Source organism: Pecten maximus, chromosome 1 (assembly GCF_902652985.1).
Source record: "Pecten maximus chromosome 1, xPecMax1.1, whole genome shotgun sequence".
Classification (NCBI taxonomy): domain Eukaryota; kingdom Metazoa; phylum Mollusca; class Bivalvia; order Pectinida; family Pectinidae; genus Pecten; species Pecten maximus.
In genome coordinates, this window is record NC_047015.1 from 55,696,366 (window position 1) to 55,723,520 (window position 27,155).

Sequence of the window (27,155 nt, forward strand, 5' to 3'; positions counted from 1 at the left end):
CAGGAAGGTAGCCGAGAGGTTGGCCACAAAGTACGCTTGCAAGTTCTGATTTTGCGCCTGACAAAACAGGTAAGATTTTTACTCAACTTCATTTGCATAAATGAAGTGGATAGGTATAAATATATGTACAGGTGTATGTATTGTAATTGTAATTATATATAACACAATAGGCTTGATTACGTATTTATTGCGTAATCGTATTTATTTATATTGGTTTTATTTTGAGTAATTGTCTATCTTTAATTGTGATTTATTTTGTTAAATATTGCTGGTTATACTTATGATACATGTACAAAGATAGCCATGATCAGTATAGTTGGGCAGACATAATGTGGATTATAATTGGTCTTAATTGAGTACTGATAGTTAACGGTGCATTGCAGGTAAATTAGCAATCTAACTCCAAGTTCTTGTATTGTGTACTAAGTGGACAATGTCCCGGGATGACACCTTTTTTTTTTTAACTATTGAAGAATAACATTAATAGATGGTATACCCCATTTTAACTAATTATCATGTTGAGATGACCGAAGCCCGACTGCGGGTCAGATGACCAGCTATGTGGTCAACTTTTTGTCAGTGGTCAGGTGATGGGGAGACGTGGCGCTGTCGTAGCATCTACGTCATGATTCCTACATAAACAGCGCCCATTTCGACTTGGGAGAGTGTGCCATTCGACTTGGGAGAGTGTGTCATTCGACTTGGGAGAGTGTGTAACTTTTACTTTTCGAACATTTTCGTATTATTTAAGTTTATTTACGTTTACTAACAGTATATACGTTAGTGTGTCATATCTCAATGCGCTTCACGAATGACATTTTGATGCATTTTTTTCCTACGGAGTTCGAATCCAATGCAAAAAATATTCATAATGATAGAAACTATCAACTAGTTTTTATAATTTAATCACTGGGCATTAAATTGTTCCTAAGCATGCTTGGTTAAATGTTTCTTCGCTTTCGTGAAAAATACTATTACAGTAAATCACAACCTAAATAGGAGTACCGTCCTTACTGTAATTTTGCGTCAACATCAGTAATATTTCCACATTGCGTCCGTCAATATAAAGTGACTTTACTAACACAGTGTTATAACACACACCACACTAGTGTTATTACACACATCAAACTAGTGTTATAAGATACATCACACTAGTGTTAATACACACATCACACAAGTGTTATTACATACATCACACTAGTGTTATTATACATCTCACACTAGCGTTATTATACACACCACACTAGTGTTATTACACACATCACACTAATGTTATTATACACACCACACTAGTGTTATTACACACTAGTGTTATTACACATATCACATTAGTGTTATTATACACACCACACTAGTGTTATTACACACATCACACTAGTGTTATTACACACATCACACTAGTGTTATTACACACATCACCCTAGTGTTATATCACACATAACACTAGTGTTATTACACACATCACACTAATGTTATTACACACATCACACCAGTGTTATATCACACATCACACCAGTGTTATATCACACATCATACTAGTGTTATTATACACATCGCACTAGTGTTATTACACACATCACACCAGTGTTATATACACATCACACTAATGTTCTTACATACATCACACCAGTGTTATATACACATCACACTAATTTTATTACACACATCACAGTAGTGTTATTACACACATCACACCAGTGTTATAACATACATCACACTAGTGTTATTATACACATCGCACTAGTGTTATTACACACATCATACCAGTGTTATATACACATCACACTAATGTTATAACACCTATCCCACTAGTGCTATTATACACATCAAACCAGTGCTATAACACACATCACACTAGTGTTATATCACACATCATACTAGTGTTATTATACACATCACACTAGTGTTATTACACTCATCACACTAGTGTTATTACACTCATCACACTAGTGTTATTGCACACATCACACTAGTGTTATTACACACATCACACTAGTGTTATTAAACACATCACCCTAGTGTTATATCACACATCACACTAGTGTTATTACACACATCACACTAGGTTATTAAATACATCACCCTAGTGTTATATCACACATCACACTAGTGTTATTAAATACATCACCCTAGTGTTATATCACACACCACACTAGTGTTATTACACACATCACACTAGTGTTATTACACACATCACACTAGTGTTATATCACACATCATACTAGTGTTATTATACACATCGCACTAGTGTTATTACACACATTCACACTAGTGTTATATCATACATAACACTAGTGTTATTACACACATCACACTAGTGTTATTACACACATCACACCAGTGTTATATACATATCACACTAATGTTCTTACATACATCACACCAGTGTTATATAGACATCACACTAATTTTATTACACACATCACACTAGTGTTATTACACACATCACCCTAGTGTTATATCACACATCACACCAGTGTTATATACACATCACACTAATTTAATTACACACATCACAGTAGTGTTATTACACACATCACACCAGTGTTATATCATACATCACACTAGTGTTATTATACACATCGCACTAGTGTTATTACACACATCATACCAGTGTTATATACACATCACACTAATGTTATAACACCTATCCCACTAGTGTTGTTATACACATCAAACCAGTGCTATAACACACACCACACCAGTGTTATATCAAACATCACACTAGTGTTATTACACACATCACACTAGTGTTATATCACACATCACACTAGTGTTATTACACACATCACACTAGTGTTAATACACACACCACACTAGTGTTATATCACACATCACACTAGTGTTATTACACACATCACACTAATGTTATTACACACATCACACTAGTGTTATATCACACATCATACTAGTGGTATTATACACATCGCACTAGTGTTATTACACACATCAAACCAGTGTTATATCATACATCACACTAGTGTTATTATATACATCGCACTAGTGTTATATCACACATCAAACTAGTATTATTACACACATCGCACTAGTGTTATTACACACACCACACCAGTGTTATATACATATCACACTAATGTTCTTATATACATCACACCAGTGTTATATACACATCACACTAATTTTATTACACACATCACACTAGTGTTATTACACACATCACCCTAGTGTTATATCACACATCACACCAGTGTTATATACACATCACACTAATTTAATTACACACATCACAGTAGTGTTATTACACACATCACACCAGTGTTATATCATACATCACACTAGTGTTATTATACACATCGCACTAGTGTTATTACACACATCACACCAGTGTTATATACACATCACACTAATTTAATTACACACATCACAGTAGTGTTATTACACACATCACACCAGTGTTATATCATACATCACACTTGTGTTATTATACACATCGCACTAGTGTTATTACACACATCACACCAGTGTTATATACACATCACACTAATGTTATAACACCTATCCCACTAGTGTTATTATACACATCAAACCAGTGCTATAACACACACCACACCAGTGTTATATCACACATCACACTAGTGTTATTACACACATCACACTAGTGTTATATCACACATCACACTAGTGTTATTACACACATCACACTAGTGTTATTACACACATCACACTAGTGTTAATACACACACCACACTAGTGTTATATCACACATCACACTAGTGTTATATCACACATCACACTAGTGTTATTATACACATCACACTAGTGTTATTACACACATCACACTAGTGTTATTACACACATCACACTAGTGTTATTACACACATCACACTAGTGTTATTACACACATCACACTAATTTTATTACACACATCACAGTAGTGTTATTATACACATCAAACCATTGTTATAACACACATCACACTAGTGTTATTACACACATCACACTAGTGTTATTACACACATCACACTAGTGTTATATCACACATCACACTAGTGTTATTAAATACATCACCCTAGTGTTATATCACACATCAGACTAGTGTTATTATACACATCAAACCAGTGTTATAACACACATCACACTAGTGTTATTACACACATCACATTAGTGTTAATACACACACCACACTAGTGTTATATCACACTAGTGTTATTAAATACATCACCCTAGTGTTATATCACACATCACACCAGTGTTATATACACATCACACTAGTGTTATTAAACACATCACCCTAGTGTTATATCACACATCACACTAGTGTTATTACACACATCTCACTAGTGTTATTACACACACCAGACTAGTGTTAAAGCATACATCACACTAGTGTTAATACTACATTGTTATTACACACAACACACTTTAAGTCGAATAGATATATTTGTCACACGAGTATTATAAATATGTGGATTATCTTCTTAAATTATGCACCAACGATGTTTAACATTTAAAACAGTTTATTGGACATAAAAACAGACACACGGAGACAGTGACCTGAAATAAAAAGAACAATACCTAAAATACATACGGACACGTGTAAACGATGCCGACAATTACATTATTTAATACTTAACGCATTAAATATTCATTTAGGTATATTTTATATGTTTATATTATATTCTATTTTATTCCATAGTTACACTTTTACAATTAACAATTATAATACATTATTTTTACAATAGCTTTCACCCTATAGAGCCCGACCACGTGTATGTCATATGTTAAATATTTTAACATATTAAGGGCAAGATATTTAAAATGCAAATATATTAGTTCAATGTATTTTATATATCAAATAGCTAAAATACATTAAATATGTATTTATATTATTATTTTAAATTAAATCAACTTACCTAGAAGCACTGTGGCCATAAAGCGCACAGGCTTATACCGGACGTGTGGCTTGTGTGGGGTCTATAGCCGTTGTGGCTGCACTCACCTGGGCAAGGCCCAGGTAAGGTTTTCCACGTGCACGGGTATAGGGTCATGCAGGGTCAAAGTGACACACTCAACCAATCCTTGCGCTCACCTCTCATACGTCACCATAACAACTATATACACAGGTACATAGGACATTATATGACACAGGGACTTGTACAAACATTATACAGGACACACAGCGCAAGTATCTATACACACTTTACATGTACAGGTGTTGGTCAGACTATTAAAGTTTGAACACCGTGACATTCTCCCCTGCAAAGGAAAATGACTCCTGGCATTTAAACTAATATATCAACCACAATGGTTGAATCTACTAATAATATAAAAGAATGAGCAGCTAATTATCTAATATCCAAGTGATTGGGGCAATCCCTACCTACGAGGAATACAAGATAACTGCTCATATAACACTATAGAATGAAAAATCTACAATTAACATCTGTATAAAATGAAATTATCACCTTGGCCAGTGTCCCAAGGTAATATAATTATATATTCCATAACTACTTAGAGATTTTCTCCTCTGCCATGTGGAACAAAGCTTTCCTGATGTGAATATTAATCTTTTACTTTATAATTGAATGTAAATTACAATTATGCTGCAGTTTCTACTTATTTAATGGTAAACCATAAGGTAATACACACAAGTAGCTGTAGAGATTAAATATTAATTTCACAATTTGAAGTAAACTTGTCCACCACGACATTCTCCCACTGCTCTGAGTATCTAGACGTAGACCTCAGCTCCAGAATTGGACGGTACCAAGGTTCCCATGAGCCATTCCCCATACAAGTTAGGAGATTTACAGACTCGCCTGGGCCTTGCAGCTGGTATAGAGTCTTGTGTCTGACTTTCACTGCCTGCAGTGTTGGAATTTCGACACACACCCTTATTACCCTGTTTCGGAGAATCCCCTGAACCAACAGTATGTGGTTGCACTGGCTGTCGCGACTCAGCAACAGTGCGTCTGGGTCTCCTAGCAGGAATAACATATCTGGGTGTTTGACTCCCACCCTCATCTGAGCTATCAGAGTCAGTAGTTGAGGAGGAACTCTCAACTAACTCTATTCCGGCATTCTGATGATTTCGGGTTGTCTCCCTTGGTTCCTGGGCACCCGCTGTTCTGGGTAACCACATGAAAGGGAGGAGCAGGTTCCTATGTACAGTTTTTATAGGTCCCTTTCCCGACTCTTTCTGGATCTTGTATACAGGCATATCAACATTTGGCACACTAAGGATAATGTAGGGTTCCTTAGCCCATTTATCTGCCAACTTTTGCTTGCCACATATACCAACGTTCCTCATCAGAACCCGGTCTCCTACTTCTAAGGTAGCTTCTCTAACCCCCCTATCATACCTATCTTTGTACCGCTTACCCTTCCTTTCACTTTCAGCCGAGGCAGCTTTGTAGGCAAAGTCTAACCGACGCTTAAGTTTCTGGGCATAATTCTGACGACTCCCTACAGTCTCAGAACTGGTATCGATGCCAAGAAATGCATCTACACCAAGTCTCGGGTGCCAACCAAACATTAAGTAATGAGGAGAATATCCTGTGGTCTCATGTTTTGTTGCATTGTATGCATGAACAAGAGGAGCCACATAGGATTTCCAACTGGATTTTTGTTCTTCCTCCATAGTACCTAACATTTTCAACAGTGTTTGGTTGAACCGTTCGACCATGCCATTGCCCATAGGATGGTAAGGGGTAGTTCTGGTTTTCTCCACTCCAGCTATCTTGCAAAGTTCTTTGATAACTTTGCTTTCAAAATTCCTGCCCTGGTCACTATGAATACGGGCAGGAAAGCTGTAGTGGACCATAAATTGTTCGTACAACACCCTGGCGGTGGTACTCGCTAATTGGTTCCTGGTTGGAATTGCTTGGGCATAGCGGGTGAAATGGTCAGTGATAACAAGCACGTTTTCGTAGCCCCCCTTTGACCTTTCTAAGGTCAAATAGTCAATGCAGAGAAGCTCCATTGGACGGGAACTTTGGATATTGACTAACTCTGCACTTGGGACAGTAGGGGTTTTTCTACGAACACACCTACCACAGCTTTCAACCCAACTATTCACCTCAGCATCAAGGCCTGGTCAGAAAAACCTTCGCCTTGCCACGTCCCTGATGACCGACATCTTCATGCACTCCCCTGAGGACTTTCTCCCTATATGCCTTGGGAATGACTAACTGTTGAACAGGGTCACCATCTACTGTGGTGTTTCTATACAGAACACCCTTAAGTAGCCTCAACAGCCGCCACTCCCGCATATATTGACACACCTCCTCAGGTTCGTGTTTCAATATCTTTTTATCAGGTCGAATCCCCTCCCTGACAAAATCTATCACCCTCCTAAGATGTTTATCTAAGGACTGTTGTTTTTCCCAATCCACACCAGAGAGTTTTACATTCCCTATATTTAGGGTGTTGTTCTCCGGTTCTAGGGATGATGTATTTGAGAGTACCACAGTTTCTGCTAAAGGCAACTCCTCTCTAGTGGACAAAGAAGCACAGGTAACTGCTCTCACTACATCTGGGAAAACTTCCTCTTGCTGATACGGTCGTCTTGACAACCCGTCAGCATCCCCATTGAGACGGCCCGCTCTATAAAATAATTTAAAGTTATAGTTTGAGAGTGAGGCTAACCACCTATGACCTGCTGCGTCCAGCTTCGCTGTGGTCGTCACATAGGTTAGAGGGTTGTTATCTGTACGTACCTCAAAGGTGTTGCCATACAGGTAATCATGGAACTTGTCAGTGAGTGCCCATTTGAGACAAAGAAATTCCAACTTATGAGCTGGGTAGTTTCTTTCACTCGGACGTAAACCTCGACTGGCAAACGCAATCACCCTTTCATGGCCCCCTTGATTCTGGTACAGCACAGCACCTAAACCTTCTACAGAGGCATCTGTGTTAACAATGAAAGGCTTAGTGAAGTCTGCATATGCTAACACAGGTGGAGAAGCTAGAAGACTGACTATGGTATCGAAAGCCTTCTGCTGACTATCCCCCCATACCCAGGGAATCTTTTTCTTTGGCCCCTTAACATTTTTGTGGGTACAGTGTCCAACAAGAAGATCATTTAAAGGTTTTATGATTTTTGCATAATCCTTAATGAACCTCCTGTAGTACCCTGTGAAACCTAGAAATGAGCGTAGCGTCTTGACATTGACAGGTTCTGGCCATGTCTTCAACGCCGCAAGTTTATCTGGGTCAGTTTGAATTCCTTCCTCAGAAACAATGTGCCCCAGATAGCACACTTGAGACTTAAAGAATTCACATTTGGAGGGCTTTAGCTTTAAGCCGTGTTTTTCAAGCCGTTCAAACACACCCTCCAGTCTTTTGAGGTGTTCCTCAAAGGTGTCTGAAAATATGAGAATGTCATCCAGGAAAATTAAACATTCCTTAAGATGGCTTTCACCCATACAAGCTTGCATCAATCTTTGAAAAGTTGCTGGCGCATTAGTTAGACCAAATGCCATGCGGTTACATTCAAAGAAACCTAGTGGTCCCACAGAAAAAGCTGTCTTTGCCTTGTCCTCCTCCTTGATCTCGACTTGCCAGTATCCAGACCTCAGGTCCAGCTTACTGAAGTATCTTGATCCAATTAAGGAGTCCAAGGTTTCCTCCACCCTAGGTAGGGTGTAGGCATCCTTAATGGTTTTCCCATTGAGTTTACGCAAATCAATGCAAAATCTTAGGGACCCATCTTTCTTTCGAACGAGGACCACATTCGAACAGTAGGGACTGTGAGACTCTCTGATAGCGTCAGACTCCATCATCTCCTTAAGATGTTGTCTCACTTCCTCATACATCCCTGGTGGAATACGACGATATGGTTCCTTAAATGGAACATCGTCCAAGAGTTTTATCTCGTGTTGCACCAAGTCTGTCTTTCCCAAATCCTTTGAGGATGTGGAGAAAATATGCTGCCACTTGCCCAGTATCTGGTATGCTCTCTCCAACTGTTCAGGAGAGAGGTTGTCCTTGTTTACTGAGACCCCCAGTTTGTCCCACCATTCCCCCTCCACCTGATCCTTAGAGGATTCAGTATCATCTTTGTCAGAGGGTTCTGGGGACCACCTGTCCATTACCTTTACATCTGTTAGAGTACACAAAGGTGATTTTGGAGAGATAGTAATTGACTCTGTAGACAGATTACAGATCCGGACTGGTATACGTTTGAGTCTACCAGGTGCGCATTCCAGCGACACTACCCTTGGACATACCACCAGGTTCCCGGATTGCAGTGAGCTGTCCTGTTCTGTCACAGCTGTACTAAAGTTCCCCACCTTGCGTACCAACCCATGGACAGTCTTTACCTGGTTTGGACCTATGGACACTGGGTATGTATTGGCAGATTTCACCACCATGGGATTATTGACACACAAACTGTCAACAGCAGACTGCCAAGCATCTGGAAAAGTAGAATCAGAGCTAGCCTGTTGTATATCCCTACACATACGTATAATATTTGTGCCAACAATAACAGGAACTTGTCTGTTATAGTTGGTCATCGGTGTTACCAATATAGGTACACACATCACGCAATCAGACAGAAATGGAATACTGACATCTGCCTCAATATATCCCAAGTATGGTAACTTGGACCCACCTGCTCCGAATACCTGAAGATCAAAATCTTTGATATCCATCAGAACAGGCCTGGGGTTCAGAGATTTATAACAATTCTCTGAAATGCAAGTGATCCACCGGATAGTAACCCCTGTCTCTCATTCTCATCATTCTGAAACAAAGAGCTGGGACACAGAGCACATTAAATATTACATATGACTCATTATGTGGTAGAGGGTGTCATGGTGACTCATTCTGTCGTAGAGAGTGTCATGGTGACTTCTTTTGTGAAAATGCGTGTCATGGTGACTTCTTTTGTGATAGAGGGTGCCATGGTGACACGTGTGATAGAGGGTTGTCATGGTGACTTCTTTTTGATAGAGGATGCCATGGTGACAAGTGTGATAGAGGGTGTCATGTTGACTCATTTTGTGATGAAGGATGTGATATAGCGTGTGATGGACGATATAACATCAGATAGGATACCTGGTATGTAGGTGACAGAAAACGATATAACATCAGGTTAGATACCTGGTATGTCGGTGACAGAAGACGATATAATATCAGGTAAGATATCTGGTATGTCGGTGACAGAAGACGATATAACATCAGGTAAGATACCTGGTATGTCGGTGACAGAAGACGATATAATATCAGATAAGATACCTGGTAAGTCGGTTACAGAAGACGACAAAAAGCATCTACGAATCATTGAATTCTGAGGAGGGTTATACAATAAAGACTTGGTCTGAAAATTGATTTATTAGAGTACAAAATCCAAAGACTTTAATCATTGAAACATATGTAGTTGATCGCGAAAGTCTTCCTAAACGTTAAAATATTTTTTTTAATTGATAATGGAATTTTATTCAATGAAATCATCGAAGTTATATTTATTCAAATCAAAATTATATAAATCGATTAAGGTTATTGTTAATATCACCTTCATTTTATATTCAAGATTATTTATTACTCTCATACATACAAATTATGGTACACGAGTTAAATATGTATTACATTATCTATACATGGCGGATAACAATGAAGAATAGACCACAGTAATAAACGAGTGTACATCCAGTGGTATTTCTAGTTTGTTCTAGAAATATGCTAATATCTTACAATAGTATTACATTGTATAAAGTAAAAAGGTCATGCATTTTGATAGTACCAGGGTATATCTTTTCTCTTTGATTCATTATTTTTACATTAAGCATACACATTTAACAAGTTGATATGAGTAAACCACTTCCAGCAAGGAATTTGAGAGACGAGTTTAACAAATATGATACCAATTGAAAACGACAGTAGTATATGTTACCGCATCCACAGAATATTTGTAAATGTGGATGATAGAAGGATTTTCACGTGTCGATGAGAAATCCGATTAAATTTCATTACGTTTACGACGTGAACAAGCTGTAAAGTCACGTTTGACACAATAGGAGCATACGCCCATGTATACAAAACAGATTATGCAACTCGTGTACATGCGGTATGCCATTGGTTTATCTATCTAGCGTGGTGAGGATCGGAAACTAGCAACTTTATTATATTCGGTCGCCGGGTCTTATTTTAAAGGACTCTATACAAATCTACGTTATTTTCATATTTTGTCAATTTTTATCGAATTTGAGTGATGGTTACGGTTTTGTTTGTATGTCAGTTGTTTGTCAACACTATATGAGTGGCAATACCAACGGTGTAAATATAAAACAAGACAAGAGCTGAAGAGGAAGTAAAATTGTCTGACACCAGTCAGACTGTCTGTATTATAAGACCTTGGAAACTTTGTTGTTGATTAAGGTGCGTGTAACTTCTCTTATATGTTTGAAATAAGTATTGTTACGTTTGTGTCGCATATAAATGGTACAGGAGTGTGTCAAAAACGTATTATGATAACATTTTCCCAATCAATTTACCAATGACGTATGACCTTCCTTGATTTTGTTACTGGTCAGAATATGTAATAATATGGTATTTACGGCCTTAAAATTACATCAGACCACAATATGGATAAATATATGGCATTCACATTCTTGAAATTACTTCTGACCAGAATACGGAAAATTATTTGGCATTCACAGCCTTAAAATCTTATCTGACTAGAATATAGATAATAATATGGCATTCAAAGCCTTACAGTAATTTCTAATCAGAATATGGAGAATTATATGGCATTCACAGCCTAAAAATTATTACTGGCCAGAACATGAAGAATTATATGGAAAGCACAGCCTTTAAATCATTTCTGAGCAAAATATTGATACTTATATCGCATTCACAGCCTTAAAATTATTTCTGCCCAGAATATCGAAAATGATATGGAATTCAGAGCCTTAAAATTATTACTGGTCAGAATATGGAGAATTATATGGAAAGCACAGCCCTAGAATTTTTACTGACTAGAATATGGAGAATTATATGGCATTCACAGCCTTAACATTATTTTTGACTAGAATATTGATAATTATATGGCATTCAAAGCCTTAAAATTATTCCTGATACGAATGTGGAGAATTATATGGCATTCAAAGCCTTAAAATTATTCCTGATACGAATGTGGAGAATTATATGGCATTCAAAGCCTTAAAATTATTTCTGACCAGAACATGGAGAATTATATGGCATTGACATCCTTAAAATTATTTCTTACCTGAATATGGAGAATTATTAAGCATGCACCGCATGGTTTCATGGGGATCGATGATCAAATAAATAAATAAATAATGAAAATAGACATTAAATCGTACAAAGCGCATATATTTTATATACATATTGAAACATTGAAAATTATGTTGGTAATTCCGATATCAATGAAAATTAATTTGTGAATATCAGTATCATACATAGATGATAAATCTCTGTTGTAACGGACATCAATGATTTTTCTCTCACGTTACTTTTTGGAAAATACCTTTTACTGTTTGATTTTGTTGAACCCCTTGCCCTGGCCATACCTCCTTACTTTTCAAATATCGGTATTCCTATCGACTTTCTCATTTCCGATAGTCTTCATACATATATTATTTGTTATAAATCATAATGTTCTGGCGATACCTGTAAGGAGAGGGTTTTATTGATAGCACACTTTTAATATCAATGTAGGCCTATAATTCCACACACACAATTGATTACAATTTACTCAGATTCGTTTAATCCACATATGTTACATATATTACATGTACTTACTGTAAAGACTGTTAGATTGATCTTAAACCCAGGAACCTCCATCTATTATGCGATTTACAATTCTCTCAATAGTATTAAATGTTTTTTGTTGTAAATATGACCCTCAAATGACCTTTAAAAATCAGTTATGATTGTTTATCTTAGGCAAGAACATTTACAGCACACATTGTATGAAGTTCGACGAGAACAAAGAACATAATTTAATCGCATGAAAATAAAAACAATGTACTTGTAGAAATCGTTTTTTGACCTTTGACATTCATTTTTTTAAGTTTCAACAAATATGGTAGGTAAGATATGAAGTTTGCGATGATGAGCATTACAGTAAATAAAACCACCTTAGGACCGATGCCTTCAATACAACACAAAAGCTGTTGGCAAACTCCCAAACGAACCAGACTAACTAACTAATGCTTTCCAATAGACGTTATAAAAACACAACATAATGTATATGTGTTGTGTTATGTAATGACACACGGCCATTTAAATATCAATAAACTTGGCCCATAGTAAAGGCAATGATTTGTATTACGTCACATACACTATTTTCAGAATATACGGTCATTTGAATATCAACACACTTTGTGCATACAGAAAATGGCACGTGGAACTGTTTATGGGGTCGTCTTTTTTCTAATTAAGATAGAGAAGAAAAAATATTACATACCAGAGTATTTTGACCATATATGTAACATAAATATGTTACAATTCTTTTGGTCAGTTACCTTACTATTCTTACTATTACACAACCTGATTGGTAACCAGTTACAATTTCTATTGCACAAATATCTCTAATTTTATTGAAATGCTTAACAAGCTGCATCGAACGATCCGTATGTAATTAAAAACCGACATTCATATAAATATATTCATAGCAGGCAGTTGCATGAAATCAATTTCTACTAGTGCCTGAATAGTAACGGGGGAAACGCACTGTTTATAACATACACAAGTTTTAAATTTTCCTGCTAACAGACAAAATCTATCTGTGAGGATACAATTTACCGACCATCATAGCCTGTGACATTGAAGTGAAAACAACTCTGACTTCGTGAGGACGCCATTTACCGACCATCATAGCCTGTGACATTGAAGTGAGAGCAACACTGACTCTGTGTGGACGCCATTTACCGACCAGCATAGCCTGTGACATTGAAGTGAGAACAACGCCGACTCTGTGAGAGCGCCATTTACCGACCAGCATAGCCTGTGACATTGTAGTGAGAACAACGCCGACTCTGTGAGAGCGCCATTTACCGACCAGCATAGCCTGTGACATTGAAGTGAAAACAACTCTGACTTCGTGAGGACGCCATTTACCGACCATTTACTTATCATCGCAGACTTTGATACTTAATTGATAACAACGCTGACCTTGAACCTAAATGTGAGTACCACATGAGAAAATAAAACATTTAATTTCTGTTCTTTTCTCTGTTATTTGCAGGATAATTTAACCACCTCATTTTTAATAGACGTGTACATGATTATTTTGTCACAACTGCCCTATCAAAGAGCTACCCGCCGATTCTCACTTCAAATCTATCTATTGGTACATTGTACTATGGTTATTAATTTCAAATTTGTAAACTGGAAAGTCTACTTCGAAGTAGCCACATAAGAATAGGCATACATTCGTTTGATCCTTCAAACTGTTAATAATGATCAGGACTATTGGTCTGTAATGCTATTTTTATTAATTCTATTCTTCTGTCTTAATTTCAATCTTACCCCTATTGATATGCAAGGCTTATCATTCGAACGAATAGTGATTTTCTTTATAGGTATACAATCATTTAGCTTGATTTATATTATCAACAAGTAAAGCATTAAAACCATTCACATCTTGTTGTTTTTCTATAGTTATTTAATTTATATTATCAAACATTTGATTCATTTAAACAATTTCAGCATAATTGTACATGATTACCTTTTTTAAGTATGCTTGTTTTCTAAACACAGCATAGGAAGCAATGAAAATAATTACAGAGTGGTCACTTCAGATTGGAGGAGATACAAATACACTTTTTTAACAATATTATCATTATAGGTAAGGACAATATTAATTGAGGTAGAGGAGTCTTGATTTATTCTTGTAGGATCCTTAACATTGTTGTACAGATTATATTTTGTTAAGAGTCTTTTCAAGTAGTTAGGTTAAATATTACTCATGTTTACATTAATGTCACCAGTAATAAAAAAAATATCTGAATGTGTGTGATGTGAGTCATCAGTTTCAGGATTAAGTATATATAATCAAATCGATCTCAGTAGTAGCTGATGTTACTATCAGGAGCTCTATAAATACATCCTAGGAAAATTATGTTATTTGACCAAAGCAACTCTAAATCAGGACTCTCAACGTTAAGTCTTATTCTTTATAATATACCATGATGCCACCCCCTTGGTTTAGACAGTGGTCCATTTTGAAAATCTGATTAGAACATTCTTCTAATGTAAGTCACTGATATTAAACATTTTAAATAACTTTCACTTATCATATAGTTTCTTTATCATTTGATTCAGCTTCTAATAAAACCGGTTTGTTTACTTAACCGAATGGATGTTTAAACAAACAATGTCTAGACTGCATAGAGGACCTAGTTTTTCTTCAATATCTATATACATAACAACAAAAATCAATATTAAAACAAGGGAGGAATGGTCATATGAATAATGGTAACCGTAGTAATATATATATATATATATATATATATATATAATGCGTAGGTATGTTGAGTTTGTCAGAGAATGTTAAAAACTGATTGATACAAATACATCGGTGACAACCGCTGGAGTGCACTATGTTATACTTGTAAGTATAGATATAACCCATTGTCAAACAGATAATACTTCATTATTGAGTATAGAATTGTCTTGCTATGGTTTGAAAATGTAGCATGATATGACGTAACAACGCAATTTAATAATATAAAAAATAAGTCTACACTAGACAGTAAAAAATCTCCATACGACACACAAAACGCTTTCTGGTCTTAGCATTGTCAATAAATCCGATATTATTTCTGGTAATGACACGAGTTTATGTGGCAAATCATACTGAATGTAGCATGATCTGACACAAATAATTCAAGGTCTGTCATAAATATGAAGTATGGTTGGTTAAATACACATTCTAGTTGAAATACAAGGCATTTAAATACCGAAATTGTTTGCGTGACAACATGTAATGATACCGGACTTGAATAATCGCTTTACTTGTTAAAACAATCTAGACTTTGTTCTTTTTAGCAGTAACTGGGCTACACAATCAAGCTTCTTTCTCGTACTTAAATTTCCTTAATCATTACTCAGGTAAGTAATGATTCTATACTTTGTTCAGAACGTAGCCCGTATTTTGGTAAATAATAGCATTATAACCATTACACACGTTCTGTCTGTCTGTCTGTCTGTCTGTCTGTATTCTTAATAACAATTTTGAAAATAAGGTAAAAAGGAAAAAGAGGAATATTTCAGGGAATTTCTTGGCGTTCGATATTCATTGTAGAAGGCACCAATTTTTCTCTTGTCATTTTGTATGGTCCAAACATTTTTATGATAGTATAGCGGATTCATTAGGTTATTTTGGAAATGATAGATTCATGATCTGTGGAGATTTTAACTTGGTTTTAAATCCCGATTTAGATCATGATAGAAGTTATAAAAAAGTGAATTATCAGCAGGCTAGGGAGAAATTGATAGAAATTACAAAAAGCTTCTCATTAGTAGATATTTCCAGAGAATTGCATACAAATAGTAGAAGATATACAGTCAAATGTATATTCTCAAATGTATATTTCGAAGTTCAAAGGACTAACAGAAAATCTTTTCTTGATAATGACCTTAGCCATTTAACGTTTCAATGTCCTCGGTGTCTTTGTGTTGATCGTCGCCTGGCTCGCATCGCAAAGTTGAGTTAATTTACCTCAAACGCAATAAAATAAAGAAAATACTGTTCATCAACTAAGGATTTTATCAATTAAACAAAATATGTATCGTTTATAAAACAATTTTATCACGTTTCAAAGAAAAAGCAATAGAAGTACAATGCACACTTATGTTAACGTTTTTTTCTGCTGAAGACACATGTGCTTACGTTATATGCATATATAAAATGCGGAATGCCGATCAGTTGGATAAGGCATGATTGAATGACAAATAATCGATTAACATGGATATTTACACAACATGTATGTAAGTTTAAACCTGACACTTTGAGTGTAAGTGAAGACATCGCTAATTGTGTGTGTTGAAAACTGATCCGCTTCTTTTACTGTTCCGTAAAATTTACTCACCGATCGCAGATTTCAATGGCGGCGGAGATCATCGAAGACGACTAGGGCTACCGGTAGGTTATACCTGAGTGATTAAGGAAATTTGTTATCGTTCCGAAGTATGAAGAGATGTAGCCATCAAGGGGATCCGATCGCCCCATATATCTTCATTCTTTGTGTGTAAATGTTGGCAATTAGATTAAAAAATAGTAATAAAATTAAAGATATACATTAAGTAATATTCCCATTCTTATCTCTCAATATGCTGATGACACCTCTCTTATATTAGATGGTATCTTTGAAAGAATATATTACAGAATTGAATGCTTTCTCAAAGTTATCTGGCCTTAAATTAATCATTGACAAAACTCAGGTAATCTGGATAGGGAGCAAAAATATAGTGAGGACAACTTTTTGCTTGAGTTGGAATTACAATGGGAGAAAGGATTAATGCACACTTCTTGGTAATCTTCATGAAATTCCCAAATTAAAATATAATAAGAATTTAATTACATTGAAATAACAGTTTAAACCTTATCAATGGCTTTGCCAGACCCAGATGTTCCATTCCTGAATAAACAGCCATTTTTCACTTTTTATGGGATAGTAATACGGATAAAGTTTAGAGAGATACTGTTATTCAGATTTATTTTGATGGAGGACTGAAAATGGTAGATGTAAGGGTATTGATTGATTCTTTGAAACTTGGATTAATTAGAAGATTGTATCAAAAAACCACTAAATGGCAAGTGATTCTGAAAACATACACAGATATGCATATATTATCTACTTTTGATAGTGTTTAAATACAGGAATGTCGACTTGGATAAGGTTTAAAGAAAAAATAAGGGAACATAATATTAGAATAAGTATTTCGAAAACTCCTTTATGGTTTTATAGGGATATGATTGTTGGCAAAAGATTATATTTTATAAGGATTAGTATAACAGAGGTGTCACGGTAGTGAATGACCTATTGGCAGATTTTGCTTCTTGCACTCTTTATACATTTCAAAAATTTAGCCAGATCTATCGGCTAAACACAAATTTTCTTCAATTCCATGGTATAGTTTCTGCTCTTAAATCCTATTGTACCAAATTTAATTTTGAAAGTAGCCAAACATCTCTTCCAGGAATTCCATGTAATATTGAATATTTTTAATGAAAAGGAAAGGAACCAAGAATTTATATGATATTAGGGCTAAGGAATATACAATTCCAACAGGTAGAAAGAGATGGATAGAATTATTATAATTAAGTGTCTTTAATTGGAGAACAGGTTATCGAAATTATTTAAGCAACTAGAAATATCAAATTACAATGGCTTTAGTACAGAATAGTACAATAAATCCTTACTACAAATTCCTTCATGTTCAAAATAGGACTATTATATAATCCACACTGTTCTTTTTTGTTATTCAAAGAGAGAAACTATAAACATATTATGTGGGAATGCTCCGATTTTTTTTATAGAAAATATTAAATTTCATTCGAGGCTCTTCTTATTCCCTTTTTATTCAATAAAATTAGTTTTCTTTTTGGGCTGCCTGTTGACAATGAAAGTATTCCTGATAACAGTTTTGACGATGATCATGAAATTGTATATATACTGAAACGAAAAAGAAACGCAACATGGAAAATTGTGATTAATTTTGTATTAAATAAACATATCTGTATAAAAATCGCGGAAATAAACATGCACCCTGCCTAACACCCATACCAATCTTCAAAATCACCCAAGTGTGACTAGAGACCTATGCACTTCCGGCGCGGTAAAAACATCAAAAACCGTGCCTGTACAAACATATGCGTTCTTTTTTCATTCAAACCAGTATCAATTCATCACTAACATTGAGCCACATCATCGCCAATACTTTTGCAAACAATAATTCCTTTTAAAATTATGCCACGGTTATCAAAGGTTGATAGAGGACGTGCTATAGCGATGCTTCTGGCAGGGAACACGCAACTTCACGTCGCTCGACAATTCAGAGTTCACAAATCGACTATTAGTCGATTAGTTTCACGTCTTAACGCAACAGGAAGAGTCGATGACCAGCCGAGATCAGGACGTCCACGCGTAACGTCGCGACGTCAAGACCGGGTTCTTAGGTTGGCACACCTACGTAACAGGAGATTAACGGCCGCTGAAACGGCAAGGAATACGATTGGTAATCATAACCGTCGAATTCATCCCCAAACAGTGATCAACAGACTGCGTGAGGCTAATTTGCGTGCAAGGCGACAGTACGTTGGTTTACCACTAACACCGCAACGTCGAGCACGTCGTATGCAATGGGCAACGGCACATATGCCCAGACGTTTTCCTATGAGACGTTGGAGGTCTATGCTCTTCACCGATGAATCTCGATTCACGTTATTTCGAGCAGATGGCCGTCAACGTGTGTACCGGCGTCGAGGCGAACGTTTTGCTGACGCCTGTGTTTTGGAACACGACCGATTTGGGGGTGGATCAGTTATGGTTTGGGCGGGAATCTCCCATGGTTTGAAGACGCCTTTGGTGATAGTCAATGGGAATTTAACGGCCGTACGCTATCGGGATGAGATCCTTAGGCCCCATGTTGTGCCGTTTGTTAGGCAGCATCATCTAACCTTTCAGCAAGATAACGCGAGACCACACGTTGCAAGAGTCTGTAGAGACTTTCTTGCGACACAGAACATTGTTCCTATAGATTGGCCTCCATATAGCCCCGACCTGTCCCCAATCGAGCATTTGTGGGATGAATTAGACAGAAGAATTCGAAATCGCCGTAACCCCCCAAATACCCTTTCTCAGTTAGCAAATGCACTCGTCCAAGAATGGAATAACATTCCAATACGGAAAGTCAATGCCCTGATGAACTCAATGCAACAAATAATTAGAGATGTGATAACTGTTCGAGGAGGACACACACGATATTAGGGCACGGTTTCAAAACTGCTGCCATTTCAACTTGGATTCACGTAGGGTACTACCAATCATGACCTTCTAGCAAAGTGACCTGTTCTTAAAAATCTCTAAACATTTAAAGGATGTTACATCAATATTCAATATTAACTATTACATATGAAATTTAAACATAATGCTCACAAGTATTATTTTATTAAACCTACAATTTGAAGTTGCGTTTCTTTTTTGTTTCAGTATATATAAAACCAGACGCTAAGCTTAAATTCACTTATCTATTATATTAAAGAGTCTTATACCACGTAAAAAAAAGTATTCAACCAGTAAAGAAGATCAGGAAAAATTGAGATTTGATAATGAATTGAAGAAATGAAAGGGGCCTATTGATTTCTTAGGTATTTAATTTTGATTCAACTCTGCAATTACGATATTTTTATATACACTTTTCTTGGCTCTGAAATGTTATGCTCTATATTTATTCTTTACACTTGAGGAAAAGTTAATCTACTCTCAACTACAGACCATATTTTACTTCAATAGCAGAGTCCACTAAAGTTTCTAGGGTTGAAAGGGCTAAAGAAGACGTGTACATATTGGTCGATGTATTTGTCAGTGTAGTGACAACGTAGTCAGATACACAGCTGCAGCCACACCACATGCATCAATAGTGAATAGTTTTGAGGAGCTTCACAAATGTGCACGCGTATCATTTTATTCAGAAGGATCAACAAAGGCGAACTTAAAACTTTAAAGCCGGTTTTAACCATGAGTATATTATTGATATTAAATACTACCCTACTGTATGTAAATAAAACGTTCCAGGTAGCGTCTTCTATCTTTAATATACACGCATTCTGTTCAATGGGGAGGTTGGAAACTAGACGGCGGGACACTTCCCTAAGCACTATACAAAGCTGTAATATAGAACTTTGCACTGTCGGTATTTTTCATATTGTTTAACCATTTTCTTAACTCAATTGAATACACTCTTGTTTAGCACACGAAACATACAAAACAACACACTGGCAATACTATGCTATGATTTATTTTTGCCAAGAAACAGGACAAATGCATATTATGTCGAAAAAGAGTATTTATTTCACTTAATGCCAGTAATTAATATGTGCCAACTTATAACAGATAGATAAATCGTTATTATATACTTCAACGATTAAGAGGTATTGAAATAATACAGATAGGGGCTCTTCAATGTAAAAGGCCATTTATTGTCATTTATTTAATTATCAATATTCTATTTTGCTTCGTATTAGTTTCTCATTGATGAGCTGGATGATGATTTTTTATATGAGGATTTTTTTTAATGAAAACAAAAATCAATAGGAGAATGGCCAGATCATGAATTTAAATTGACAACTTTTATTGTCATCGCTCTGAGTGGTTGATAAATGTTAGATAAAAAGGGATAAATGTTCAACTACATATGCACGTTACCTGATGTGACTGGTATTCTACGAAACAACACCTTTACTAGTTCCCTCTGACTTTCCATTAGATATAGTTCCATCAGCATCACTAGAACGTCTACCGATAGAACACTGACAAGTCGGGGAGACGAAACCCAACAGTAGGCGGAGTAATGTAGTAAATATATAATTATGCAATGCAAGCAAAACACTGCTTACAATGGGTTAAGACAAAACCTAGCAAAAGGCGGAGTCATGTAGACGGTAAACTAGTAACTAAAGAAGGCAGTCAGAACATTGTGTTTTCGGTGGGACGAAACCTAGCAATTAACAGATCTATATAGCCTGCAACCCAGTAACTAGCTAATCATTTAAGTCAGATAGAACACAGCAAACTAGTAACTAGCTAACCATTTAAGTCAGATTGAAACACAACAACCAGTAACTAGCTAATCATATAAGTCAGATAGAACACGTCAAACCAGTAACTAGCTAATCATATAAGTCGGATAGAACACGGCAAACCAGTAACTAGCTAATCATATAAGTTAGATAGAACACGGCAAACCAGTAACTAGCTAATCATATAAGTTAGATAGAACACAGCAAACTAGTTACTAGCTAATCATATAAGTTAGATAGAAACACGGCAAACCAGTAACTAGCTAATCATATAAGTCAGAAAGAACACGGCAAACCAGTAACTAGCTAATCATATAAGTCAGAAAGAACACGGCAAACTAGTAACTAGCTAGCCATTTAAGTCAGATTGAAACACAAACCAGTAACTAGCTAATCATATAAGTCAGATAGAACACGGCAAACCAGTAACTAGCTAATCATATAAGTCAGATAAGAACACGGAAAACCAGTAACTAGCTAATCATATAAGTCAGATAGAACACGGCAAACCAGTAACTAGCTAATGATATAAGTTAGATAGAACACGGCAAACCAGTAATTAGCTTATCATATAAGTCAGATAGAACACGGCAAACCAGTAACTAGCTAATCATATAAGTCAGATAGAACACGGCAAACCAGTAACTAGCTAATCATATAAGTCAGATAGAAACACGGCAAACTAGTAACTAGCTAATCATATAAGTCAGAAAGAACACAGCAAACCAGGAACTAGCTAAAGCCGGCGGATAAGTGACTAGTCAGTGAGACGAAACTAGCAAAAGGCAGAGACATGTAGACGATAAAAATATAACTTGCTAATTATGTAGGTCATAACATGATAACCAGTGACTTATCAATTATAAAAAAGACTGGTATCACACATCTGGTATACTAACACGAATAACGTTGATCTGTTTTGATAATCTAACACGATATGTTGTATTAAAAAAAACAATAGAGATTAGAATGAAGGTCAGCTTACAAGTTTTCCGTTGACACTGAAACATACATACCTGATGTAAGATCAATTTGATATGATGTTACCATTGTCGTACCCAGTAACCTTCCAATAATTTACTGTATGTGTTTACATTCCAGGAAGGATCACGTCTGCAAGATGCGCCACATAACGACACTGATGCAATGCACGTGCATCCTTTCCTTTTTATTCATCGTATACAATCTAGCGAAGTATCATATTCATGACAAGCGAACTGATGTACCCCTGCAAGCACAGAAGCAAATCATCGGATCGAGCGAAAACCGTAGTAACACGCCCGAGTTGGTTCCGAAATCCTGCACCAGTAACTATAGCTACATAGACTTTGGAACATCAATGACTCCAGAACAATTAGAAAGAGTCGAGCATTGCATGATCAACTACAACACTGACGGAGCAAAAGGTTTACAACAAACACATGCTGATAAAAACATCAGATACAAAAGTCATTCGTATTTAAACAGTAACAGTTTTATGATCGAAGCCGGTGGTCATCAGGGACTGGATGCCAACGAGTTTAACTCGCGGTATCATCCAGGCGTGTATGTCATCCTGGAGCCTGTTGCTGAATTTTTCGAAATATTGAAACAGAAATTCAAAAATTCGTCGAACATTGTTTTGTATAACTTTGGAGTCGATGTTAGGAACAGAACCTTCCTTGTCAATAGAGGCGATGATGCTACCTCAATATTCAGCAAACATAAAGGTAATGTTAAACTTCAGATACTTGCTGTTTCGAGGTTCTTCGAAATGCTACGGATTTCAGAAAAGAAAGTTGACCTTATTACACTGAACTGTGAAGGGTGTGAATATGCAATTCTGGATTATTTGCTTTCGACGAACAACATACACCAGTTCCGAAACATCCAGTTCCAGTCTCATAGAGTGCCGGCAGTTTGCCATCCTGTGAAACGTTTTTGCTGGTATCAAGAACTTTTACCTAAAACGCACAAGCTCGTTTTTCAGCATAAATTTTGGTGGGAAAGTTGGACAGAAAAATAAAAGAACACATATGTATCTGCATTACTTAATAAATATAGTTGAGGGATGTATAAGTTAGGGGTGGGCGTGAAATGTACAATGACAGCAGGTCCATCGCAAGGGCAGGAAAACGCATGATAGAACAGAAAGTGGAGATACAGAGCGTGAAAACGCGAAGTGTCGGTCACTGGTTGATGATTTGCTTTCTGTTTTGGAAAAGTTTGATTTCATGTTATCGTAATCACACACATTTATTGAGTAGAACCGCACGATTAGTTCTAGTATATGAGTATTGTTAAAATTGAAGGACGGTCGCTTACGCTACTTAATGCACAAAAACATGCAAATAACGGATAATCCATTGGAAATTAAGTACATTGTATGTTGCAATTTCTGTAAAGTGTTATAGATTTTTTCAAATGAGCAGAATGAATCTTGGCAGGTGAAGAGTAAGTATCATTTTGACTAATGAATTTAGTATTATCATTATTTCTTTAGTCTAGCAGAATGAATGACATTTTAAAGGGATGGTTGAAAAAGAGCAGAATGATCATTTCTAATTTTGGGAACAACTGGTTGCGTATTAGTGTGATTGGAGCACAAATTTTTAGAATTACCTGTCCATGTGTATAAGGCTACTGATGAAATCTAATTTAGATGAGAAAACGACAATATATCTTTTTTCGAATATATTCTTTTCAACATGTACATGTAAAACTGATTATTGATATTTAGTGTCTTAATTGTGACTGTGTTAATTATGATGCACCGGAAAGAACAGATAACATCTATTGAAATGAAATTTCAAAGGAAGATTTTTCTTCTTTTTTTTTGTAATCTAAACAAAATTTTATTGACGTTCAATATATCAAAGGGTCAGACATCAGGCATAGGATATATAAGTCATTTCCATATTATTACAATGAAAATTAGTGTATACTGCATTATTCCACAGTGGTATCTACTATCACAAGTAAAGGGAGAGAACTTCAAGTTATTTTGAGTGTTAAAAGAAATTCATTGACTCAATTATCATCATACCATACCTGCACGCACTGATTCAGTGGAAAACATGTCATAAGGTCCCTGTGTATATAAACAATCGACCATTTACCCAACATAGATGCATGACAGTTCATCAGTAACTCTGCATAGCATGGTATTTCGTACTAGGACAGTTTTAATTTGTAGGATAATTTTTCTCAATGTTTGGAGATCACCCATATGATATAACGAGAATAGTAAGATTATATTTCATCACCATCAAGTATCTAACACCATATTATTGTCATATATAACAATATCTATCCATTTCAATCAATCAGAAATTAATATTTATATTATTGTTGTTTAATTTTAATATACAGCATGATATATAATAGCTATATGGTTTCACTCAAGTCCAGTCAATCAGAATTCATACTTTTATTATTGTTGTTTGATTATAATATGCATCATGATATATAATAGCTCTATGGTTTCACTTAAGTCCAGTCAATCAGAAATTTATATTTATATTATTGTTGCTTAATTATAATAAACATCATGCTATATAATAGTTCTATGGTTTCACTTAAGTCCAGGCCATTAGAAATTCATATTTATATTATTGTTGTTTGATTATAATATTGTTCTGAATGTACATGACGAACTAACTTCTCTAAGCGAAGGTGTTTATGTTACCTTGTCCCAGAGTTGATGTTCGGCCGTGCGTGACCACTATCGGCGGAGTCTACACCTGGTCAAGCTTGTACGCGGACGTATTTACGTACCTCACTATGATTTCACTCAAGTCCAGTCCATCAGAAATTCATATTTATATTATTGTTGTTTGTTTATAATATACATCATGATATAGAATAGCTCTATTTTTTCTCTCAAGCAGCAGCTGAGAGTCATTTATAATGTTTTAGATTTCGCTGAAGTTGTGAGGATTAACACATATCAAATCTTTTAGCTAGGTATTCAAATTCAGTAATAATTTTGTAGAATAGATTTATTTATATTAGTGGTACAATATACATCCATTCAGAAGAGTATGTAGATGTTAGTGATCATGGCTATATATTTGTGATAGACTTTGATGCTTCTGTCACCTAGAGTATATAGTATCGTGCATTTTTAATTTCATGATTACATCTACATGCTGTTGATTCACTCAGATCGCTACTGTGCAGATCGGAGTTAAGGTTACTGGCGTTATTTCTGAGTTGACAAAATAAATGTTATATTTTCTAATTCCGATATATTTAAATACATTGATAGCTGTAATAAGTTATGATCTAGATGTTTAATTGTTTTTTTAATTGTTTTATTGAATTAATGTTTGTACATGTAGTATCAAATGTGAGTAGACTAAATTCTCTAATAGTTGACGTAAAAAAGCTGTTAGCATTATTTTCAGTTTTACATAAAATGGGTTTCTCAAAGGATATCTAGTATTTTCATTTCTATTTATGAAGATTTCAACAATATCTCTAAAATATTTTGAACTAATTGTTTAAAATTTTATTCATTAGTACTAGCTTATGTTGTTTTCGTCTGGAAGTATCTGCATGAAGCTAATTGTATGATGTCCCTCGTCTTAATCCTGTAATTATGCTAGGGCGAGTCCGTTTTCCATCACTGCTGAAAATTATCCCTAAGCGCTTGTGAAATAATTATACCCAGTTTCTGAGTGATCTTATATTAAGATTAGACATTTTAAGACTTAAGGGGTCTCTGGATTTAGCTCTATATCGCTGCAAAGATTCAATATAGTTTGTGCTGTACATTCATGATACTTGGTGTTTTTGATTATTAAAGAGATATAACGCTGTGGCAACCATTCTGTAGTTAAGTGATAAGCAGATATAAATAATGAACTACGAGGGTATGTGATATGGTAATAGTCCTCACAATATAAGAAAAGATGGGTCCCCACATAAATATTTGCAAAGATATAATAATTATCCATTGTGAAAAAACACTACTTTGGGAGACTGTGGACACATCAATACTTGCATAACATAAACATGATGATGATGTACAAAGAAACCAAAACCGTGGGCTGATGGACAGGGATATAATTAACATAAGGTAATATGGAAAATTAGCAGAACAACAAGTAAACATATATGTTGCATTAAGTAGATTCATCGTAAAAGATGTTAAAGGTAGGTTCGGAGGAAGCATGGTTTCAACACGAGTTGGACTATTGATGGATGTATATGCATGCTAACAAGTAGGATTTGGTTTGCCTTCAATTATCAAGTCAGCACATACTGATCAGATGTTGTACAGCTCATCTTTGATGAACAAATAGTTTCAACTAGCACTTCACTCTATTAACGCAAGATGGCATTAAATAATATGAACGTATCGCAGTAGATTTTTTTGATAATACAAGCCATTCCAGTCTGTCAAAAAAAAAAAAAAGTTAGAAAGAGAGATGGC

General features: G+C 35.7%; 1 protein-coding gene across 1 annotated transcript; it reads left to right on the plus strand.

Moving 5' to 3' along the window:
• On the plus strand, positions 1–27,155 carry LOC117338561. The gene is made up of 3 exons (XM_033899921.1): positions 1–69; positions 13,705–14,116; positions 22,838–27,155. Coding segments are annotated over exons 2-3 (906 nt in total). The 5' UTR covers positions 1–69; positions 13,705–14,114; the 3' UTR covers positions 23,742–27,155.